General features: G+C 43.4%; 1 protein-coding gene across 1 annotated transcript in view; it reads left to right on the forward strand.

Annotated features, from left to right (window-relative positions):
* Nucleotides 1-756: 756 nt before the first annotated feature.
* EPAS1 (endothelial PAS domain protein 1) overlaps nucleotides 757-21,199 on the forward strand; it is a 74,045-nt gene continuing 53,602 nt past the window's right edge. Inside the window, exon 1 of the mRNA XM_034060448.1 lies at nucleotides 757-1,054. Within this exon, the coding sequence (XP_033916339.1) occupies nucleotides 1,029-1,054 (26 nt within the window). The 5' untranslated portion in view covers nucleotides 757-1,028. The remainder of the gene's footprint in view (nucleotides 1,055-21,199) is intronic.

The raw sequence follows: 21,199 nt of genomic DNA on the forward strand, positions 1-21,199 counted from the left end.
TAGGGCAAGCTTTAAAACATGAGGGTAGGACTCCAGTTTGTACAGTGATGAGAGATAATCTCAGGAAAACCTTGTCTGCTTTAGTGTAAAATAAATGAAAATCAAATCAGAGGGTTCTGAAAATCAAAGCAGAGGGCTCCTTATTTACTGTTGTTATTTACATTGACCTTAGCTAGCCAACTACAGCAGCTGCTAGCGTGAGATGAGCTCTGGCACTTCTTACCCCTGTGCGTTCACTGCGCGTCGCCAACTACAGCGTTTAAAAGCACCGGAGTTGAAATACGCTGCATGACATCGAAAACGAAGTAGAACAACCAGGCAGAGGAAGGAAGTCCCATCAGGGAGGCAGAAGCGCAACCCTGCTCTCCCTCGCACATCCCTCCTCCTCCGCGGCTGCTGCTGCTCCGCACCGGGGCCGCCTCTGCCCCAGCAGCTCCGCGGGCGCGGCGCAGGTGCCGCGGTGCTCCTGCCGCTGAGCCGCGCAAGCGGCTTATGGGGAAACAGTACAAAAAGTTGTCAAACAACCAAAACTGAGACAATTCAACCCAAAGCGGCGCCGGCGGACGCGGTATCCCTGCAGGCTGAGGCTGGTGGGGCAGGAGCGGGGCCGCCGGGCAGGCCGGGGGCGGGGAGGCCGGGGCGCGGCGGCGGCTCCCGGCTGCCCCCATTGGCGGGCGCGGTGGGGCCGGGGCCGGGTCGGAGGGGGCCGGCCCTGCCCCTGCGGCCGGCGGCGGCCCGAGGTTTAAAGTGAGAAGTTGGTGCGGGCGGTGCCGAGCCGCACAGCCGCCGCCGCGCTCTCCTGCCCCGCAGCAGCCGCTGCCGCCGCCTCCCCCGGGCGGGCCGTACAATCCTCGGCAGTGTCCTGAGACTGTACGCCCGTCTCGGGGGCGACCCGGCACAACCGGATCGCCGACCCCCGACCGACCGCTCGCCGCCGCCCGCGGAGCCCCAGCGTCCCGCGGGCAGGTGCTGAGCCCGCCTCGGCCCGCCCGGTCCGAGAGGCGGCGCAGGAGTCGGCAGCCGCCGCGATGACAGCTGACAAGGAGAAGAAAAGGTGAGGGGCCGTCGGTGAGGATCCGGGCTGCTCGGGCCGCTCCGTCCTCTTTCTCCTCCTTCGCCAGCGGCAGGGCCGTTCTGTTCGGGGCTTTGCGAGGGCTCGGAGCCGGAGACTTTGCGGGGACCAGCGGCAAGAGTTCGCCCAGCCCAGGCTGGGGTTGGCAGGGAGAGGAGCAGGGAAGCAGCGCCCTGCCCGGTCCTTGGGGCCGCCTGCGCTCCTATGCCGGGCGCAGAGCGGAGCCCAGAGGCGCTGCACCGGGGCAAGCAGTGCCCTGCGACGAAGCGGCCGCGGGTCCCCGCTGTGACCGGTGTGCGGTGGGCAGGTGCACAGAGCGCTCTGCGGAGTGGCTCTGGTGCACGGTGTGGCAGGGCTTAGCCGCCTGGTATCAGTTAGAACCTAGTTGTTAGGAAAGCATCTTTCCCTTGAGGACGGGGGTTTGACGGGCAGCATCCTTAGCAAAACGCGTTTCAGGGTTAAAACCTTATGGATGTAACTGCCCTTCTGTGTAAACCCGTGCTGATTTCTATAAGACTGACACACTGGGACCAAGAAGCTGGATATCGCATCAGATGTGCAGCTCGCGAAGTTCCTCAAGTGCCGGCAAGCTTTCCTAGACGGCTGGCAGCTCGGGAGCGCAGGGCGCTGCGCCATGCCAAGGCCTGCCGTCTGGCCGGGATGTAGCGCTGGGCATTGCCATGGGTGCCATAAGGAATCTTCCGAAGGGAAGAGAAGTGACTCGCTAGTTTTCTGTCGCTGTCTCAGTGCGTTTTCCTGTTGGTTCTTGCGGTTGAACGTCCAAATAAAACTCGAGGATCCCTAATGCAGAAGTTACAGGTGGAGATTAAGAAGTCTCCAGTCATAGCTTCAAGCCTGTAAGCAATTTCTGTGGATGAGCGAGGGCACTGACACTGTGGAGGCTTAGCAAGCAAGTAATGGTCCACCAAGTCTTGTAACTGGGTATTTGTTGGGTCTGTTTTATACAGCAGGCACTCACAAGGCTGAATCTATTATTGGCTCAGGTTGCTGGTCTGACTACAGATTGTGTTCGTAAACGATGTGATTTAGAGACTAAGAATGTTATCTTGTTATTTGTCATGCACTTTCCAGTTGATGGTGCACTAAACTTTAAACACTGTGTTTTGGTTTGTATAATAGCTGCTTTTTTTATTGAGTCACCCTGTGACAATGTAATAGGGGAAGTATTACAGTATAAACCCTGCATTTTCCATGTAGTTCCCTCAGTTTATCAAACACTAATGTGTTAAGGTTAAATAATTGCCTCAAGTATATTTTATTCTAGGCATTAATCTTCTGTGCAGGCTATAAAACAGGGGTATGGTTTGTGTCCTCTTGCGTTGAACAAGGGAGTAAAAAATTATAGCACAGTGTAATGTAGTTATGAAAATGTATTATAGGAATAAGAAGAATAAAATAGCATACATGTTGAAAATACACTGAGTTTGTTATATAGCCTTTCTTAATGAGGTGCTCTTAATCTCTTCACTTTTAACCTCTATTTTCAAGCACAGTGAGGGATTGACTGAGCGCTGTCTAATCTTGCAGGACAGTATGCTGGAGTGATCTGTGGAAATGCTCTTCTCTTACGACACAAACTTCACAGGGCTGGTTTGAACACTAATCCCGACCCTGTCACTGATTTTACATCAATCTCATGACAGTCTTGTGACGTTTCACTGCCCGTTCTCTACTTCTTTCGGGAGCAGGGGAATGGTTATCTGGCTCTTGGGATTGTTGTGTAAATTAATGTTTGTGGAGGAGCTGGGGGAGTAGCAGAGGAGGGATTTAAGGTAGCGTACTTGTGTCTCCCTGTCTGTGAGCATATGTACGTCCCGAATGGGGACCTGTCCTCTGTAGCCTAGTGAAGCAGGGTTAGTTATTTATGGTTTCTAAGATTTTCCAGTATTATTACAGAATAGATTTATTGCCTTGAGTTCAGCAGTTGCCATATTATTTGCTTGATCTTTATCCAGATAGGCAGCTAGGAAATCTAACCTGACTCACTAATAGCATTTATAAATCAATTTCGAGGGGAAAAGGTGGTGGGGGTAATCTGGTTTACCAGCTTTCCAGGCAGCTCTGGAACATATGTTTAGAGGAGCAGTTCTTTTACTGTTAAACAGATGCACTATGGAAGTTAATATTTGATTCTTTTAATGGTCCATTTAAATTGAGCATCCTCAGGTTCTCATCTGAAGCTCTGTCAATAGGAAAGAGCAGTTGCTTTCTTTGGAACAAATGTTGCAGCACTTTGAATAGGCTGTTTTCCCCCATTTAAAGTCACTGCAAGACGCTGACCTGTGATTAATATGTTTGTTTTAACTTAAATAAATCATTATCTGCACAGTCTTAGATACAAAGTCTGATGTTTTTTAGAGTGATAATAAATACAAACTGGGAAAAGGAGGAGTAAAAGGGTAAAACACGCTTTAGCAAAGTAGTAAACACTAAGGAAACAGTATCTGTGGTTGATGTGCAGTACAACAGGTAGTAGATAGATCCCAATTGGGGTAGTTTTGTAGAATATCTTGATGTGATTTTGAATTATTTAGTCGTCATGTGTCTTTGAATTATTTGAGGGACATAATTATTTTGTTAGGAATGGATAGTGTGTCCGATGGACTGCTCTGGGTGGACAAACAGTATGTTTGAGAAGTTTGAAACAGGACAAATCAGGTACCACTGAATATGATTTATCATTTGGCTTTACCTTTCCAATTGTGGTGTTTGAAGATGTGTATGTTTGTTTCCCAGTTGTATGAAGAGCCAGATTTGCAGCTCAGGCAGGTTCTGTACTAGTCCCTATATAATTATACCAGATTTGACCCCAACGGCATAATGTTATATGGGCCTGTTTAACTTCTGGTCCAGATAGTAAACAAATGGGAATCCCCCCAGTTATTGACTACCTAAATGACTGCTTTCAGTTACCCTTTCGCTCTGGGCTTTATTCAATGTCAAGCCCTCTGAGCAGATGCTTTGTGCCTCAGTTTCCACTGACCTCTACTTCAGGAGAGGGATCTGCCAAGCTGAGGTCACCCTTGGCAGCTCCTTCTCAGGATGAAGAAACAGTCCTGATGGCACCGCTCTCCAGAGCTCAGGTAGTCGGTTGCTCTCAATGGGTATAGTTTTGGGTGCCAGTAAATGCAAGCCTTTGGATGTGCTAAAGTATTGAACTGCAGATTGCAGGGAACTTGCTACAGGTCTCAGTTTTGTTCTATCCAGTGACATTTAAGGAATGTCACTGTTGTCAGGTATAGTGTCTTGTTCTGCAGCAGTGGTGAATTACATGACCTTGTGCCTCCACTTGCCAATGTATGTTGTTCCTAATATTCTTGTAAGCCTCACTTTATGTACTTCAAACCATAGAGATTTGAATACTTTCCTTTGTGGACTATTACAGAGGTTATTTGACTTCATAGAAAAATTGATCCAGTGCTGTTACTGCTGAGCATCTCCCCATGTGCAGCCCACATATTTAATTTAATCCTATTTGCCTCTGTGTTAACATCTGCCCTTACATTTTTTTCTTATTTGGAGTTGGCAAAAGGAAATGTAATCTGAATTCATGTTGAAATTGACTGGTTAGCACACTTCTGTGATACATTCACATCAAACAGCTTGGACTTACGTTTCAGCACCAAGAATGCAGGCGCTTCATAGCTTGCAGGTCTTCTTGAATGACTCTGGTCACTTCTTCCAATCATACTTTGGGTATGCCCCTTCTGGGTTCTGCACTCACTGCCCTTTCTGTATTTCTACAGATGTGGAAAGGGCTTTTGTACCAGAGGAAAAGATAGGCTGCAAGAGTGCCTCAGTGTTTCCCTTTGACTGCAATGGCACATAGCAGAGGTTGGGCTGAGCTCTGATTTGGTGTCCTGGCCTGCTTGGGACAGCTTGATTTCCACCTCTCAGCTGCTGCAGTTTCACCTCTGCAGAGCCAAAGCATTTGAGCAGTGTGCAATGCGAGTGCTTTCTGTGTGTACCATCCTCCCAAACTTACTTGAGCTCCTGAGCATTTGTGCTTTGCAGGGATGCTGCAAGGGCTGGCTCAGCTCTGCTTTGTTTAGCACTTAGACTTTTAACCTGCTTTTGGGCTTACACCCTTTAGTCTACAGCACTTTTCTGCATTGTGTCCTTTTCACTGATCTTCTGATGTTGATCATCTCCTGTCATATTTATCCTCTGTGGTTCATTGGGAATATCTTGCATATCGGAGGTACTCTGTAAATAGGAGTTTGGGGATTATGCTGCTAATTTAGGAGATGCATCACAAGTGTCAGAAATGGATATCTCTGCCTTCCTATAGCATTGTTTTGTATGGTGGATTCATAAACATTGAGTATGCTTGTTTTCAGGTTCCAAGTAACATCTGCTGTTAGGTGTGATAGGGGCAGAACTCTTTGAGTATTGAACCTTTTTCCATTATTTTCAAATGGGATAGTCTTGTGAAAACTGAGAATTAGAATAAACATTAGAATAAGGGAATGAGCAATACAAAGGCAGGTTTTCTTTACAAATAATAAATATATAGAAAATAGTTTTAGTCCTCTAAAGCTATTTGTGAAATGCTGTTCTGTTAACTACTCCAGTAGTGAGAATGCCTTGTGTACCTTAGTTATTATGAATACCTTGACTCTTATGGGGTGGCACAAGGTTGGCAGAACCCTTAAGCAGAAGAGCAAGTGTGGTTATTATGCAGCTGATGGGATTTTTTCCCATTTATCGTTCTTGTGCTCTATTTGCTTAAAGGGCAATACAATGAAGTAGTTATTTGCTGAGGATAAAATCCGGACTTCTTGTACAAGAAAAAAGTAACCATTTTCTTAAATTTACAAGGCTGCTTTTAATGGATAATCTTTCTGAAGTATGTAAAAAGGGAAACTGTCTTTTACTGTGTACTTGGAAAGTAGATTAATGAAGTAGAGTAGGCCAATTGGCTTATAAATAACTAATGTTCCAAAGTAACTCTCATTTAGTTATGCTGTTTACTTCTTGAGCTCAAATCTAATAATGATTTTGATTCTTTCCTCTGTGACTTTATTTAAGTCTAGAAAATTTAGCTGAAACAACATCTACCATAATAAATTGTGATTTAAATGGGCATCTTTAGGTCTTAAAACAGTTAGGCTTGTAATTTAATTTGACTGTTATTACAAAGAGTTTGGAGTTGGATAATGCATCCCTTGTGTTTCTCTCTCAATTGCATGGCGTGACACAACAAATAGTCAATATTCTATTCTATAGAAGCTCATCAAATGTTTTGTCAGCCAAGAAGCAAAGTAGCTTCAGTTGAATTTCTATGTCTGATCTTCAGTCAAAGAGGTGTCCTGGTCTTGACCCTTCCTCTGTGTGCTAATATGTGGAATCAGCAGTTTTCTTGGATGAGGGGAATGTTTGGGGTGTTGCCTCCAGAAAGATTGTCTGAAAAATTCAGGAACTTTACAATTGCTTTATGTTAGCCTGTGGGTGTGTGGTTAATATCGGCTTATTGCAGCTTTATGGACAAGTTTTGTGCATCTGGGCAGGAGGGAGAACCACTTCCTTACTTTGTTTCTGCTCTTAAGTGGGGAAAAAACCCCAGGATAATACAGCCTCTTTTATTCCTAATACAAAAACATTGAGCCATCCCCTAAGTTACAAATGCTTCTTCATTTGCTGTGTGTGTATTCATAGTGATCTGCTTTCAAGCAAACATTAAGTAGCCGATGTTTTAATCTCAGGAATTTGTGGAGTATCTGTAAAACCAAACTGAGTTTTCCAAAAGCATCTCAACAACTCATTGGTGTTTCCAGCAGGATATAGGAGAACTCAACACATCTCTGAAAGTGCGTCTTGTCTGTGCCTGACTTACCCCTCCAGACCCTACTTCTTGAGGCTAGACCCTAAATCCCAGCTGTGACCTACATGAATGAAAACCCAAGGCTATAATGATTCTGATGGGCTGTAAAGCAGGATTGGGGTGGAGAAACAACAGGGATGTGACCATTTAGGGGATTTGGCTGGGATTTCTTTGTTGGGGTTTTTGTTATTGGTTGGTTGGGTTTTTTTGTACTATATCATCAGTAAGCTTAAGAGGTATCGCCCAACTCTGATCTTATCTCACAGCTACTATTAAGTCTCCTCAGCGATTTTTAATCCCAACTAGTTGTGGTGATTAGGTCACCATTTATTCTATAAACACAGGGCTGATTTAACAGTGCACCAAGATGAAGGTGAGGTTCACAGCATTATGATTCCCCCCTGCTTCAGTCCTTCAGATCTGTAAAATGAAGGCTGTATTTATTAAATAGGTGGTGGACAAAAGATGCTTTTTCTTACTGATCTGGGCTGGTGTCAAACCTGCCTCAAGTTTTTCTGAGTTTAAATAAAAAAGACTTTCTGCTGTGTGCTCTCAAGCTGATCTAGGTATTAGCCCTTCCCTGCTGCAGGGAGGGTGGTATATATGACCAATGGGGAGGTATATATGACCAGTATATCCTGCAAGATGCTGTTTCTCACTTTCCATGCTGCCATGCCCACAACCTGTTTAATATCTTAGCTGTACTCTTCTTTTTTGCCTGGGGACTGTCCCTGAAAGCTGGGGCCATTGTGATGGGGGATGTGATGTGATGGTGCATGCCTGGCTTTGGGTCCCATGCTCTAGAGGGTTACCCTTTCATTGTTTTCCTACAGAAAAGCCATGAGTGCCAAGTGTTACAGTGCACATTGATGCCTGCCTCAGGTGCTCCAGTTTTTATTCCAAGAATCACTCGTTGCCTTTTGCTTTCACCTCCTTCCCTGTAACCCCAGCAGAACAGGAGGCTGGAGCACTTTATATTTGGATATGAAATACTGTGTTCGTTCAGCTGCTTTCACAAGTAACATTTTGGTGCTAGAGGAGTGAGAACAATCTGACCCTCTCTTTTTGTTTCGGGAAATTGTCTTATCTAAGGAGAGGCTAAAATTAGAAGGGATATGGGAAGGGTTGTGTGTGTTGGGTTTTTGGTTGGTTGTTTTGTTATGCTTTTAAACTGAGCAACTCTTGTAGTGGATGAATCATGTGGGTGTAACTTATGGCACTTGATAGCAAGCAGCCTCTCTGAAGGTATATGCGAAATAAGATTACCAGAATCATTTAGAAACTATTTGGAGCTACTGAAATGTGAACTTAATCTATTGCAAATATTTGTTACTGGTTATCTAATATACCAAAATACATTTGGTTAGAGTTGGGCAAATGAAGGGAAGATATAAGGTGCAGATTTTGAAGAATGGGGTAGTGAGCACTGGGAGAGCTGCAGATGCAGTTGGAGTGAGTATTTTCTGTAGAAATAAGTATTTTGTTGGAAAATAATCCTTCCAGAGCACCAGTGAAACACAAACCAGTGCTAGACCAAAGTGAAGGGATGGGATTGAGAAATGGTAAAAACATTTGAAGGTTGCTGAAACGTTTGCATTCCTGTGCTGCACATTGTTAATCTAAACCTGGATGGTTTTCCTTTGAATAAGACTTAAGTAATCTTGAGTCTCTTTTTAATTTAAAGGTTTATTTTTTTCCTGTGGTGTTTGACTCAGATTTGTTTTCCCCCAGACCTTTTTTATTTTACCCAAAGCCATGAGACACATACATGAATCTGGTTTGGTGCCTTGACCTCAGTCAAGTTCCTGCCTTCCTTTCAGGGAGACTCTTTGATACATTTATCTGCTAAACCAAAATATTAGGCATCTCTTTCACATTACTCATGAAACCCTCATCACTTAAGGCCTTGAACTGAGAACAGTCCCAGTCTTTCAAAAACTGCAATTGCTTAAACAAGTTACCAGGTCTGATGAAAATATTTCATTGTCTTTGGATTGGTTAGGGCAGGAAGTGTGATTTGGCAATAATAAAGATCTCCTCTAGTTCTGGTTACATGAACAGCTTTATAAAGACCATAGTATAACTGAAAACATAGCAATAAAGGCCCTCCCTACCCCTGGTCCACATCACTGGCTTCTGATAGGACAAACACAGTCAAAATGTGGGAGAGATGAGAACAGCATGTTGCAGAATTTCTTACTTGGCTGTTCTCAAAGGACTGATAATTTCAGAGTCATGTTCTTAAAAACCTGCCTACGTATAGTGAGAGATAGAAATGTTTGCCTTTCCCAGGAAAGCCATCGCTTTAAGTAACAGAGATAATATATCATGAAATACAGTGATCCCGAGTGATACCCACCTTTGGCCTAGTACATGCGTTTTCTTTAGTCAGCTTTCGATTCCTTTAGTATGTGTTGTGTAATACAGAGTAGGTGATTTTCTGAATGATTTAAGAAGTCAGTACAACGGCCTGAATAAGCTGCATACAGTCTAAAACATGTTCCCCATTGCTCTTTTCTTCAAAGGGAAAGCTGTTGCTAATTTATAGTGTCAAGAGGCCTTATTAACTTTTGTGAATCTTTGTATGGGAAAAGGCCATTAAGAGCTGAAAAATTTGGTGCAAGTTGTTTAACAGTGTTAAGAAGTTACTGTATAGTGGTTTTCCTTTAAGGTACACACATGTGCTTGTAAGAGAAATATTTGTTTAGGTAATAAGCTGAAGGAAGTATGAAGTGGGATGGTTATTACGTGGTTTTTATAAAGGTGGTGTAGAAGTAAGCTTTAAAGAACATTCCTTGTATTTTGTTTTAGCCATTAGCATATCTAAGGTCTTTACTGCAATAAAAAGGTACTTCAGCTCTTGGGATCACAGTTGTGGTTCGCACTTGCATTTGTATGATAAACTACAAAGCAACCCTATTCAGTCATTTGGTTTAGGACATTCTTGTGCCTGGTGTTGGTCTTTGAGCCCTGTCCATTGATTCACAATTGTATCACCCTCTCTGCTGGTAAATTCTTGGTGTTATTGGGTACTTGTTGTCACAGTACTTCAAAGATCTTTGTGACATTAACACAAGCTAAAAATCCCCCACCCCTCTGCATTTCTACATTTGTAAATATGCAATGTTGCTAGGAAGTTGCTAAACTTTAAGCTGTCATGCAATTTGTATCCAGAATTTGTTGCAAATACCAGAGCATCTTCTGAGATTGGATGTGCTGTTGTGGCTGGTTAAGATTTTTGTATGCTATTATGATGAAGTAACATACCAGCTGATGGCAATAACAGTATCTTCAGACCCATGCATAATAATGGGAGCATTGACTTAAACTGATATGAAGCTTGCTTAGAACAAAAATGTTGTTTTGAGTGAGCCATGGAATGCAGGATCATGCAAAGAAATTCAACTTTAAGTGGCTTTATCATGCCACTATTCCTTAGGCAGTATTTCTCTGGGATATAAACCCAGTGACCAGTTATAGCTGTATCCCATGACAGGATTTTTTTCTAAGGACTCAATTGCCTCCAGTGTGTTTCATAAACTGTGAGGGAAGATGGGAAATTAGTGGAAATGCTTCTGGGTTTTTCCTGTAGAGCTTTTGCTAGGTGATCCCTTCAGAGAATCAGGCAAATATAGCTTTTCCAGAAGGAGATAGCCTTTGGGAAGGATGGGCTTTTAGGAATAGCCTCCACAAGCTGTGCTCACTAGAAGGGAAGAGCTGTCTTTGGAGGGATTTGCTTACCTCTGGTGCTAGCTGTCCCTGGGTTTTCCCATCCCTCCTTAAAGGGATCCTCTGTCACAGAGGAAATAATATGATGAATGTAGCTTTGGATTTACATCTTCAAGTGTATCCTCATATTGACCTGAGTGACCAGTTTCTCATCGTCCTTTGAGTTGATGCGTGAACATTGGGGAATATGGAGAGTTGGAATTTGGTGATTTTTGTACTTGAAATGGGTGACCTTTGCTTGCACAGGAGGAAACAAATAGCCCATCTAGCCAAGGATGCTGATGCCTGATCTTAGCAAAATAGCATGGCTTACATTTTCAGGTAAAGGTAGGCATTTTGGGGCATTTGGCCTCTTTATTGCTTAATGCAGCACTTTTACATGTGTGATTTGGAGGAAGGTTTCTTTGACTGATGGAATGTAGCCTGGTTCAGCTGTGGGTAGGCTGTTTATGTGCTGCAGCTGTAAGATTATCAGTTGCTATTAGCAATTCCAGTTCTTGGTTTCTCCCATGAAAATGATTTGAAGGATTTGTTTATTGCCATTATTGATCAGAGGGACCTTTTTATGGGAACATCCTTTCCAAGCTCAAGTTGTCTTAACACTGCTACTGGGTTTTACATAACAGTGAAGCCATATTTATGTTCCCAATGATTCACAAAAGGGCACTGTCCCATTCACTTAGGCTTGTGCTGGCTTGGAAATGAGAAGCAAGATATCTTGAGGGAAGGTTACTGATGGTGTTTCGAAACACCCATTATTTCCCATTTAAGAAAAACAAACCCCCCAACCCTACGTTTGTTTAACTGCTTGACTGGCCCAAACAAAATCTCTTTGGTATGGGGACTCAGGCCAAAGCGCAGTGAAGCTGAATAAGATCATAGCTTGGATTCTGGCTCTTGAGCTTGTTCATAGCTCTCAGTAGAGCTGGCTGATGAACAGCTTCAAATGATTCTGGCCTCTGCAGATGCTTCTCCCATTGCCTTTCCTCTCTACACCCTCTCCAAAAGCCCTTCTCGCTCAGCCCCGGATCTTTGTCCTGCCTGGGACAGGGTGTGCTGAGTTGGTAACGTAGCCTAGACAGGGCGGCTGATCTCCGTCGTTATCCTCACTCCCCAGTCTGGAAAACTGGGATGCTAATATATCCTTCCTTCCACCCTTTGTGTGTCTTATTTATTTAGACTGTAAACTTTTTAAAGTAGGGACTTTCTATGCTTAAAACAATGCTGTAGTGATGTTGGCAAGACGCTTGTATGATAAATCTAACTTGAAAAATGATAGAACAGGGGATTGTCAAGTGGAAGGAGTCCAGTTATCTCTTGCTCTTCTTATATCACTGGTTAATGGCTTTCTTTACTGTACCACTTCATATTGCCCCTCGGTATGTAGCTTACACCCACGAGCGACCTTGCTTCACCGTTGAATTTGACCGTCCTGTCACGTAAGATCCATGTGCAGTTTAGATACCCTGAGCAATTGAGAGATGGGATGGCGATGGCAGGGGATTGCAATGCCCTGAAAGTGTCTGGGAGATCATAAACTGCAGTATTCTGACAGATTTAACCACAAAGCAGGCAGGTGAGCAGCCAATTGGGCAATAAAAAAGAAAAGGAGGGTTTGACCATGGCACCAAAACCAGTCTTTTCTGCAGATGAGGAGTTCATTAGGGTTCCAGTTGGCAATTGTTTGCTCTCAGTTGCTCTAAACTGAGAGCTGTAAGAAAGGAAAGCAGTGCTGAGTTACAGGGTTAATTTGACGTGGGTTTAGCAAGCTCCTTCCCATAGACCACATAGACTGAAAGCTGTGTGTCTTCATTTGCATTAAGGCTTCTCCTGTATACACGAGGTAGGGCAGGCCTGAAGAGGGAGCAGGCATGTTCTGCATGAAGAAAAGACATTGAGAAAAGCCTAACCATTTATACAGGCTAAGAAAGCCCAACATTTTTTACTGGCAGCTTTGCGTACTGTATGCCAGGCCCTAAGCAGATAATGAGAAGCTGTGTTATCTGTAGAGCACTGTGCCTTTCCCTTTGCCTGCCACATCTTAGGACAACATTCCCCACCCCCCCAAACCTAAACGCCACCGTAAACACAGAGTAACTAAATTCCAGCCTCTCCAAATGCAAGCATGAAGCAGCAAACAACGGTGACCAGTGCTACTGCTTTGACTGCTTCCTTTTAAATTTACTTTAAAGGAGGCATATGGCCACAAATGGTGCTTATTTTAAGCACCACAAAATATTGCCTTTTCAGGGCTTTTCCAACCTGGTGAATAAAATGAGTAGGGAGCAAAGTCTTCAGAGCAGATCACAATAAGGATTTCAGATGCAGTGATTGGCAGCTAAAGACAGAGCTGGAAGAAGAAGGGTACCTGGTGCCTGACCCGTTAAAACCTTCAAGAAGAAATCATGTCAACATGAATTCAGTATAGAGCATTCCTTCAGAGGGAATTGATGTGATGAGTACAGTACACACATAAAATGATGTTGTATTGTGTTTTGAGTAGGTTACAGCTGTGAATGTGCCTACAGAATCACCTGTACATTGAGCTGTGTGCTCCTGTTGGTTGGATTTCTTATATTCTATTTGCACCTTACTTTAGATTAAGTGCTTTGGCTTTTGTGCCAAAGTAACTCCAGCTCCAGGATCTTTCAAGTCTAATAATGTGTTTAGACACAAATACAAGTCTAATAATGTATTTTAACAGAGTTCTAAGAAGGAAATATTTGGTGGGTGAATCTCTTTCGATACACTCTATTTTGAAAGTGTTTAGTTTGCTTACATATCAGGAGTGGTTGTAGGGCTTATAGTGAAACTGCAGAATATGAAACTACTATACTGAAGGAAAATAAAGGCCTCAACCTAGTGACACACTAGCTGTTGAAAGTCAGAACATCCCCTTTCACCCCAGAGAAAGTAAATGCTTTATTGCTTGTGATGGTATAGTATGGTTTTCTGTAGCTGAATATGAGTTGCATGCAGAAGTTTGGAGCAGGATTTTGGCTGGGTGGAATACTTGGGAAATGAAGTCATCAAAAGAAATCTTAATACAAGACTTATTTTTATAGAAGGTGAGACAGTGATTTTAAGAACTATCCTCCTCTAGCTTATTTTCCTAAGGCATCAAGATTTACAGTTATGCTGTTTCCCTGTCTCCATTCCTGACAGAGCTGTAAAGATCTCAAGGATATTAGATGCCTGGGAATAAGTGTTCAGAAGCAGTGTTCTAAGTGCTTTAGGGAAAGGCTACAGCACAAGTGCATCTACCTGTAGATACCAGGGACTTCCTATGGCTGAAGAAGTCACAGGGACAGTAACTCCAGCCAGGTCTATGCTTGCAGCTCACTGTGCCACAGGTACCAGGGTCCAACAGGAGTCTGCAGAGCCTGGAGAAATGCAGTTTGGGTTGTGCCCTTGTTTGCACAACAGCTCCTTGCTTTTGTAGCGTCGTTCAGTAGTTAACCCGTGTGGCATTTTAAACACTCATCGTGAGATATTTGTCTTGATATTTGGTAGAAATAGATACAGATAAGATAGTTTTCCTTACTCTGGGTATTTCTGAGTGTTTCAATGTGTTTAGACCTTACTGGGTTTGGATGAAGAAACTGCTACGCAGCTACAATAATACTAATGCTTGACATTGTGAGGTGCTTTAGACTGGCCACAGTAAGATCACTAGTGGGTGATCTCGGGCCCTAAGAAGTGCATCTGAACTTCTCTTAGGAAGATAGGCATTGCTGCCTTCAAATGGAGAAACAGCTGCACTTCTGAACAGCTATAACTCTGGATCCAGCTGTAGAAAGGCCTATTTTGGTTGGAGAGGTCCAACTGTGTGTTTGGTGTTGGTTGTCAGGGTCATGATTAATTTGGGGCATTGTCATCACTAACTTTTTCACTTTCCTGTGCTGCTGTGGTATTCATTTAATTATTTTTGCAAAAGCAGTAGGTTATGGGAACCTTTACATGTGCAAGCTGTGGGGAAGATGGGAATCTCTTGTTTCAACTTTGTCGTTCCCATAAATGATGCTAATGATGGAAACTTGATTCATTGGTGCTGATAGTTGGTATCTACTGGAGATCTATTATCCTTCTCAGAATCACTTCCCCCAGTCAAGGCAGTACTGCTGTTTGGTTTTTATCTGTATCATGTATTGGCTGGAAGGAGAGCACTATTGTGTGTGTTTTGAAACATAAAATAGATTCTCTTGAGAACGCTTTGTCTACGTTCATCACAATTGGTAATTGTTTTGTGTTGTGTAAGACTTTGCATGCTGCGCTTATTTGGCTGCGTCTGTGTGAACCTCGAAATGGATTCCCACCTCCAACCTTTTATCATTAATGCTTTAAAGGTGAATGAATCATAGAACAAAGCACGAACCTTATCATGTATCACCAGATAATGAATTTTGCCATATTGAGGCCCATTTTTTTCAGTCATTTTGGAAACCAAGTTGTCTGCAGCTTAATGGATGTCTTCTCCACATAGAACCTGGATGAGGTAGTTCTCAAAAACGAGGCAAAAAGCCCCAAACCCCAACACAAAAACCCAACATCCAAACCAACTATTTTCCACACGGAAGCAGGTTAAAATAGTGTATTTGTATGCGAAGTGGGTGTTGTCTTTTTGTGCCAAGTCCACTTGCCGTGGTCATCCCAAAATGCCAAGGGAAAAGGAATCCATAACCCTCCCATATCTTATTAGCAGAGTGCCTTGAGGTAGAGACGGGCAAGACGCGTGGAAAAAATGAGGCTTCTGCCAAGTACTTTCTTTGTAGGTCACTTATTGTAGCTGAAATTACAGGGAGCACAAGAGCAAGCGGTCTATTAGCAAAGCCACACAAACAAACCGTTGGCCACTTCTAACAGACGTTGGACCAAAAATATGCCTCGGACTTTAAAAATAAGTGGCAAAAATAAGACCCGGGTTTATCTGCATTTCATCAGGTACATGGCGTCCTGGAGCCTGGCCCACTGGCAGCAGCATGGGGAGTGTTATCCTTTGCAGCACTGGGAATGTTCTCCGCTGTATTTGGCGTCAACGGCCGAGCTTTGCTTGTTAGCTGAAGTTCACACAGACTCCTTGCCAGGCCTGCCCAGAATGCTGTCTCCTCTGACTTCCTGTGCTCTTGCATAATATTTCCTTGCCGCTTGTATAACTGCGGCTTGCTCTGGTCACTGCCCAGTTTGTACCGGTGACTTTGGGAAAGGCCAGTCCTGCAAACGTGCGGCTGAGCCATGTCAGAGGTGGGAAGCGTCCCGGTGGTGACGCCGATGGAAGCGCCCTTCCAACGGGGAAGCCGCCGGCGACGGAGGGGGGTGTGTATAGAGATGCCAAAATGTCTGAAGGCAATAAAGTTGCCTGCCATAGCCTTGTGACCAGATAAGGAGCGGCACGACCTCAGATCGATTGTGCTTTTGTAATACACTGCTGCTGCTTTGATTTCTGTAGTCACTCAGTTAAGAGTCCTTACATTTGCCATAAAAACATGCTCCAGGTATCTGGAGTATTAATTACAGCAAGTCAAGGCATTTAAGAATATAGTTGTTTCTTTCTGCTGGTTTTAATGCTTTCACACAAGTTGTCTCTGCAGTTATCTACTGTTAAAATAAGCATCAATTTTGTGTTACTGTTGAGGCGAGTGTCTGTATCGAAGTTTACCATTGATTAGCCTGTATTATTTGTGCATATGTTTTGGAAGTGAATGTCATAGCAGTTTGTGCCACCCAACTGCATTTATACTGATGTTCAAATATTTGTATTTGCCCATGTATTTATACATAGAACACTGCACCTAATCCCAGAGCTTTGTCAGTAACTCATTTTTGGAAAGATGCTTGTCTACAATGACACTTTCTAGGACCACCTTTTAAATGCAGTTTTTGAGCTGTTACTCTTGTTCTTTGACAACCTTGTTCCTGGCATGGCTTTGAAAAGCTGAAGAGTAGGGATTGCAAATAGTTGCTTCTGTGTGTTTGTAAACTTTACTCTGTACTGGTTTGTGTGTTGGAGTTCTCAGATCCTGTATGCTCTTCCAGTTAAATGCTATTTATCTGCTGTGAAGAAAAGAATTTATGGTTAAATCATCTCATACCATAATCGCTTCCATGAATCCAGGTTTCCAGTTGTCATAGTAACTTTGACATCAAAAAGTTCATGCTGCCTACACATGACTTCTTGCAACACTGTATTAATCTGATTAATTTAACAGAAAGTACACTTTAACCGGTTAATGTGTGTTATGAGGCAAATGAGGTCATTTAAAAGTGGTTTATTACCTTGTGTTCCTCAGATCAATGCTTTAATGACTGCAGTCTAGCTAATATAAAGTTTGGAAAATTGTCAAAGTTATATAGTGGTGATACTACTGACACCTAGCAAACCATTCCATAGTATAGTGAATACCAGAGCTTCTGGAGGGCATGCATTAAATATACTGCATTTTTGACAGCTGCAAAGCCAGACTTCCTAGTATGGCTTGACCATGCAGCTCTAGCAATGTAGATGCCAAATAAACCAGGTTCACCTCAACACATTTTTGCTGGTGATGGAGAAGCCACTTTCTGTGCCAGTATCAAGCTTGCTTCTCACTGGTGGGTTTGGAGTCCTGGGTAAGACACAGTTCAGTCATAGAAGAGGGATTTCCCCCTCTGAATGGAAGCAGACATAAATATTAGGACCCAGCATTCTGTTTAAGTCTTTGTCCCTCCCATGTAAATAATCTGTGAGCAGTTTTAACAGGTTTTGGGGAAAAAATGTTTTGTCTTATAAAGACTGGAAGCTGGGAATTTACAGTTTACTCGGCACATAGAATAATGAGGCTGAGAAACTTTTGTTCAGAATAGGTAGGATGAGTCTTGGTATGTGTATTGGTAATGTTAGAGTCACACGTGCTCTCTGAATGCGAAGGTAGCAAGTGTTGAAGAGGTCCAGTCACATACATGGGCATGTTCTTGCTCTTCTCTTTTTACTTTACTTAAGAATGTGAAAGTGGGCTCTGCAGAAGGGTCAGGGCTTTAGTCCTCAGCTGCACAGGCAGGCACATACCTGCTGCATTCAGTGGGGTATTGTCTGCATAAACAGTTTGGGATGATGCACTTGTATACATGTCTAAATACAAATCTCAGGCAAGTAAACAAGTGTGTAGCTGTATGCAGTAATCTGCTTTCCAAGCTGCAGAACACCCTGTGTAGCTTGCGTGGCTGAGTACAAGGCCACGTCTTGAGCCCCATTTGAGCTCATGGTAAGGCTGCTGATTGCCAGTCCACATGTGTCTCCCTGCAGGAGGGGAGCGATAGGTATCTTAAAGGGGTACAGCAGCCTCCGTCACTCGGCTTGTGGTGGGGTGAGATACCGCTGGCCTTTGAAGGACATGTTAGGGCAGATACACGCCTGTGCTCCCAGATAAAGGCAGAAGGGAGCAGCTTGCCTAATGCTGGATGTTTTCAGCCCTATATGCCTGCCCCTTCCTGATGCTGAAGAACTTCTGTTTCTCAGGCTGAACTTTTACAGGAGCAAGAATAAACCTCTTATCTGAGGAAGAGACTGTGTAAAGGCTAACTAGAGCCACCAGAAATAGAGTTATGCTTACAGTGCCAAAGAGCATTTTTCATGAGCTTCATTCTGGAGCTGACACTGAGCAACATCTGTAAACGTCTTCATAGGTCTTGTGTAGCGGGGAATGGGACATACCCCTGCCTTTATCTGCATTCTCTTCATATAGGTATCACAGTTGAGAGTTACTTGTATTTGTTTTATTTTGTTTTCTTCTTATAATGTTAAGCTGTTCAATGAATCTTGCCCAGAGGCTGCAGCCTGGCAGGAGGGAAAGCCAGACTGGGATGTCGCCACAAAACGCACCACATCTCATGCAATATTGTGACTTGTGTGCTATAATTAGGGAGCTGTGCACATGAGGCAGTGCTGTAGGTGTGTAATAACAACTTTATTGTATGCTGTAAAACCCAGTCTTGCTGAGTACTGAGGACCTCAGGAGTTTTGGAGCAGCTTTTCCTACTGTCTGAAGTAGTAATCCAGCATATTTAGCTTCTTAGAGGATAGATCTAATAACAGTTAGTACATTTGTATGTTTATGTATGCTTAAAAAGCTTAAATGGATGTGGTTTGAAAAAGTGAAATGAAAGAACTGTAAAATTAACATTAAACCCCAGCATATGCTATGGTGAGGAAGTGTAGTCTTAGCCGTGCTACAAGAAATGGAGATCTGAAAAGCTCTCTGGTTGTCAGATCTGCCAGACCAAGCAGAAGTGGATAATAAATGTTACCGTTGCTTGGGTTTTGTTTGCATTTCTCAAAGTGTTAGGGTATTATGGGGTGTGTGTGCTTTAAAATGGTGACATTTCCAAAAAGCTGTATTTTCATATGAAACTGAGGATGAGAGGGATGCTTTTTGTTTGCTGGTGCTAGTGCCTCCTGTGAGCTTGTGTTTTGGGTGAAGGTGGTATATGCAGCACCAGTGCTGCCCAGAGGCTGGGGAGGGACAAGGGGGCTCTGCCTTTTTCACAGAGCCCTATTCACCAGCATCAATTTCTCCTGAGGAGGCTGCTGTAGGTTGCCTGCTACATGGAAGGGCTGGCAAGACAGGACTATGAGCTGTGAAGGAAGCTGATGAGCAGTTTCAGCTCTGAGTGACCTGCTGGCCTACCTCAGCATGTGTTTTCAAAGGGGTTTGTTGAGGGCTGAGTGTGTGTTAGACTTTAGTCATCAAAAGCAGCTTTAGCCACTAGAACAGACTAGGGCATTGCAGAGATAAGATGCTAGCTGTGGCTAACATCAGTTCCTGATCACCTGGAGCATCAGTAGGTTGCAGACTTCTAGGCTTGGAAGGCAGAGAAAACACCATTTAGAGCTCTTTGAATGTGTTGGCTTGGGGGTTGAATAGGAATCACAAGCAAACAGATTTTTGCAAGGATGATTGGGACCCTCTTGTTAATTCTTGCAGTAATGATTGAACTGTTCTTATTGCTCAAAAATTGGTGCTCTCATTTGTTTGTCACTTTTCAATCAGGGAATGAAATACTTTGTAACAAATTGCAGCATAGGGAAATAACAACAGTCTATTTTAGGCAACATATGAATACTGGAAACATAGGCAAAATGAAAGGTGAAGGTTAATGATTTAATAACAAGGTCCTAGGACTGTGCAGTGTATATAGAAGGCAGCAATTTGCATTAGCTTCCTGTAGGGTGACTTTACTGAAGAACTGAGGGCATTTAGCATATGCTGATGCTGAGACTCTTCTATACATCTGTTGTTATTTGGAAAGTGCAAAATCTGTGCTAGGGACTTGCAAGATGCTGCAGGAGGAACAAGGCACTGACAGACTGGTGAGCGCTGGTGTAGGCAGTGTGATGAGGAGAGGAGGTGGTTATAGGCACTCCATAAAGCTGGGTGAGGTACGGAGTGGTTAACAAGGGCAAATAAGCTCTGTTTGGGAAAGGGGTGTTTATGTGCTACATAGAATTGCATATACAGCAAACAGCCTTAAATATGTTTTGTGGTTACCACTACCTATATACAAAGCAAACCCATAATTACAACGCAGTTCTTGCTTCTGGAACATCATCATGTGCCAAACAAGTTGTGGATGTTTGTAGGGCACAGTAATGTCAAAGATCTCCCCAGTGTGAAGAGGATAGATAGGTTTACAGGTGCCAGCTATGTTCACAAAGCCAGCTGAAGCTGAATTCTCATTCACATCATATTGTGAAGACTTTGACCTTCAAGTGTTTGATGATGGCAGCACCTGCATGCCCACAGCAGATGTCACGGGTGGTGGGTGGCTGGAGGTGGGGCAGCTGGTGGAGCAAGAGGCTTGCTCTTCCCTGATCCTAGTAGGGCTGTGCAGTACGTGCAACAGCATCATTAAAGCCCCTTTGTTCTTCCCTAATGCTGTATCAACAGCTGGGGGCAGAAAAATCTCGATTTAAGTAATTTTATATGAGTTTGCTGCTGATGACAATGTCTCAGTAGTTTCTCTTTGCCTTTTTGACCATGCTGGTAGCTCTTTCTGGAACAATCTCCACTATATTGGCTCCTTTATTTTTACTTTTAAGCATTTCCAGAAATTTAAGGAAAAGATTTTTTAATGTATATTTTTATTTTATTAGTTGAATTGAGACAGTTTTAGAAGAAAGAGCCTTAACTTCAGTTGGAAAGATGATTTCCTAGACAGTTCAGGACACTTGTTCAACAGCCCTCCCTCTCCAACCAATGTCCCTGCTGTTGTTTTATGATAGATTGCAGACATGAAATAGCATACAGGTCAGATGCCTAATGTCAGAGCCAAAGGCTTCAGCTTTGGCAGAGCGGCCACACTCCCACTGACTGTATGTCCCCAGGTTAGCCGTAGGGTATTGAAATTGCTCCATTTGCTCAAATTATTCATTGGGCTTTTACTCAAAACAGAAAAAGTGAGCATCTCCAAGCTCCTTTGCAGTGCTTAATAATAGATCAGTAATCATTTTAATATGTTAGGGAAAAAAATCCACTGTTTATGACTATGTGTCTGCAATAAAGGATTTGTTTTGTCATCCT

Source organism: Melopsittacus undulatus, chromosome 3, assembly GCF_012275295.1.
Source record: "Melopsittacus undulatus isolate bMelUnd1 chromosome 3, bMelUnd1.mat.Z, whole genome shotgun sequence".
NCBI classification, from domain to species: Eukaryota; Metazoa; Chordata; class Aves; order Psittaciformes; family Psittaculidae; genus Melopsittacus; species Melopsittacus undulatus.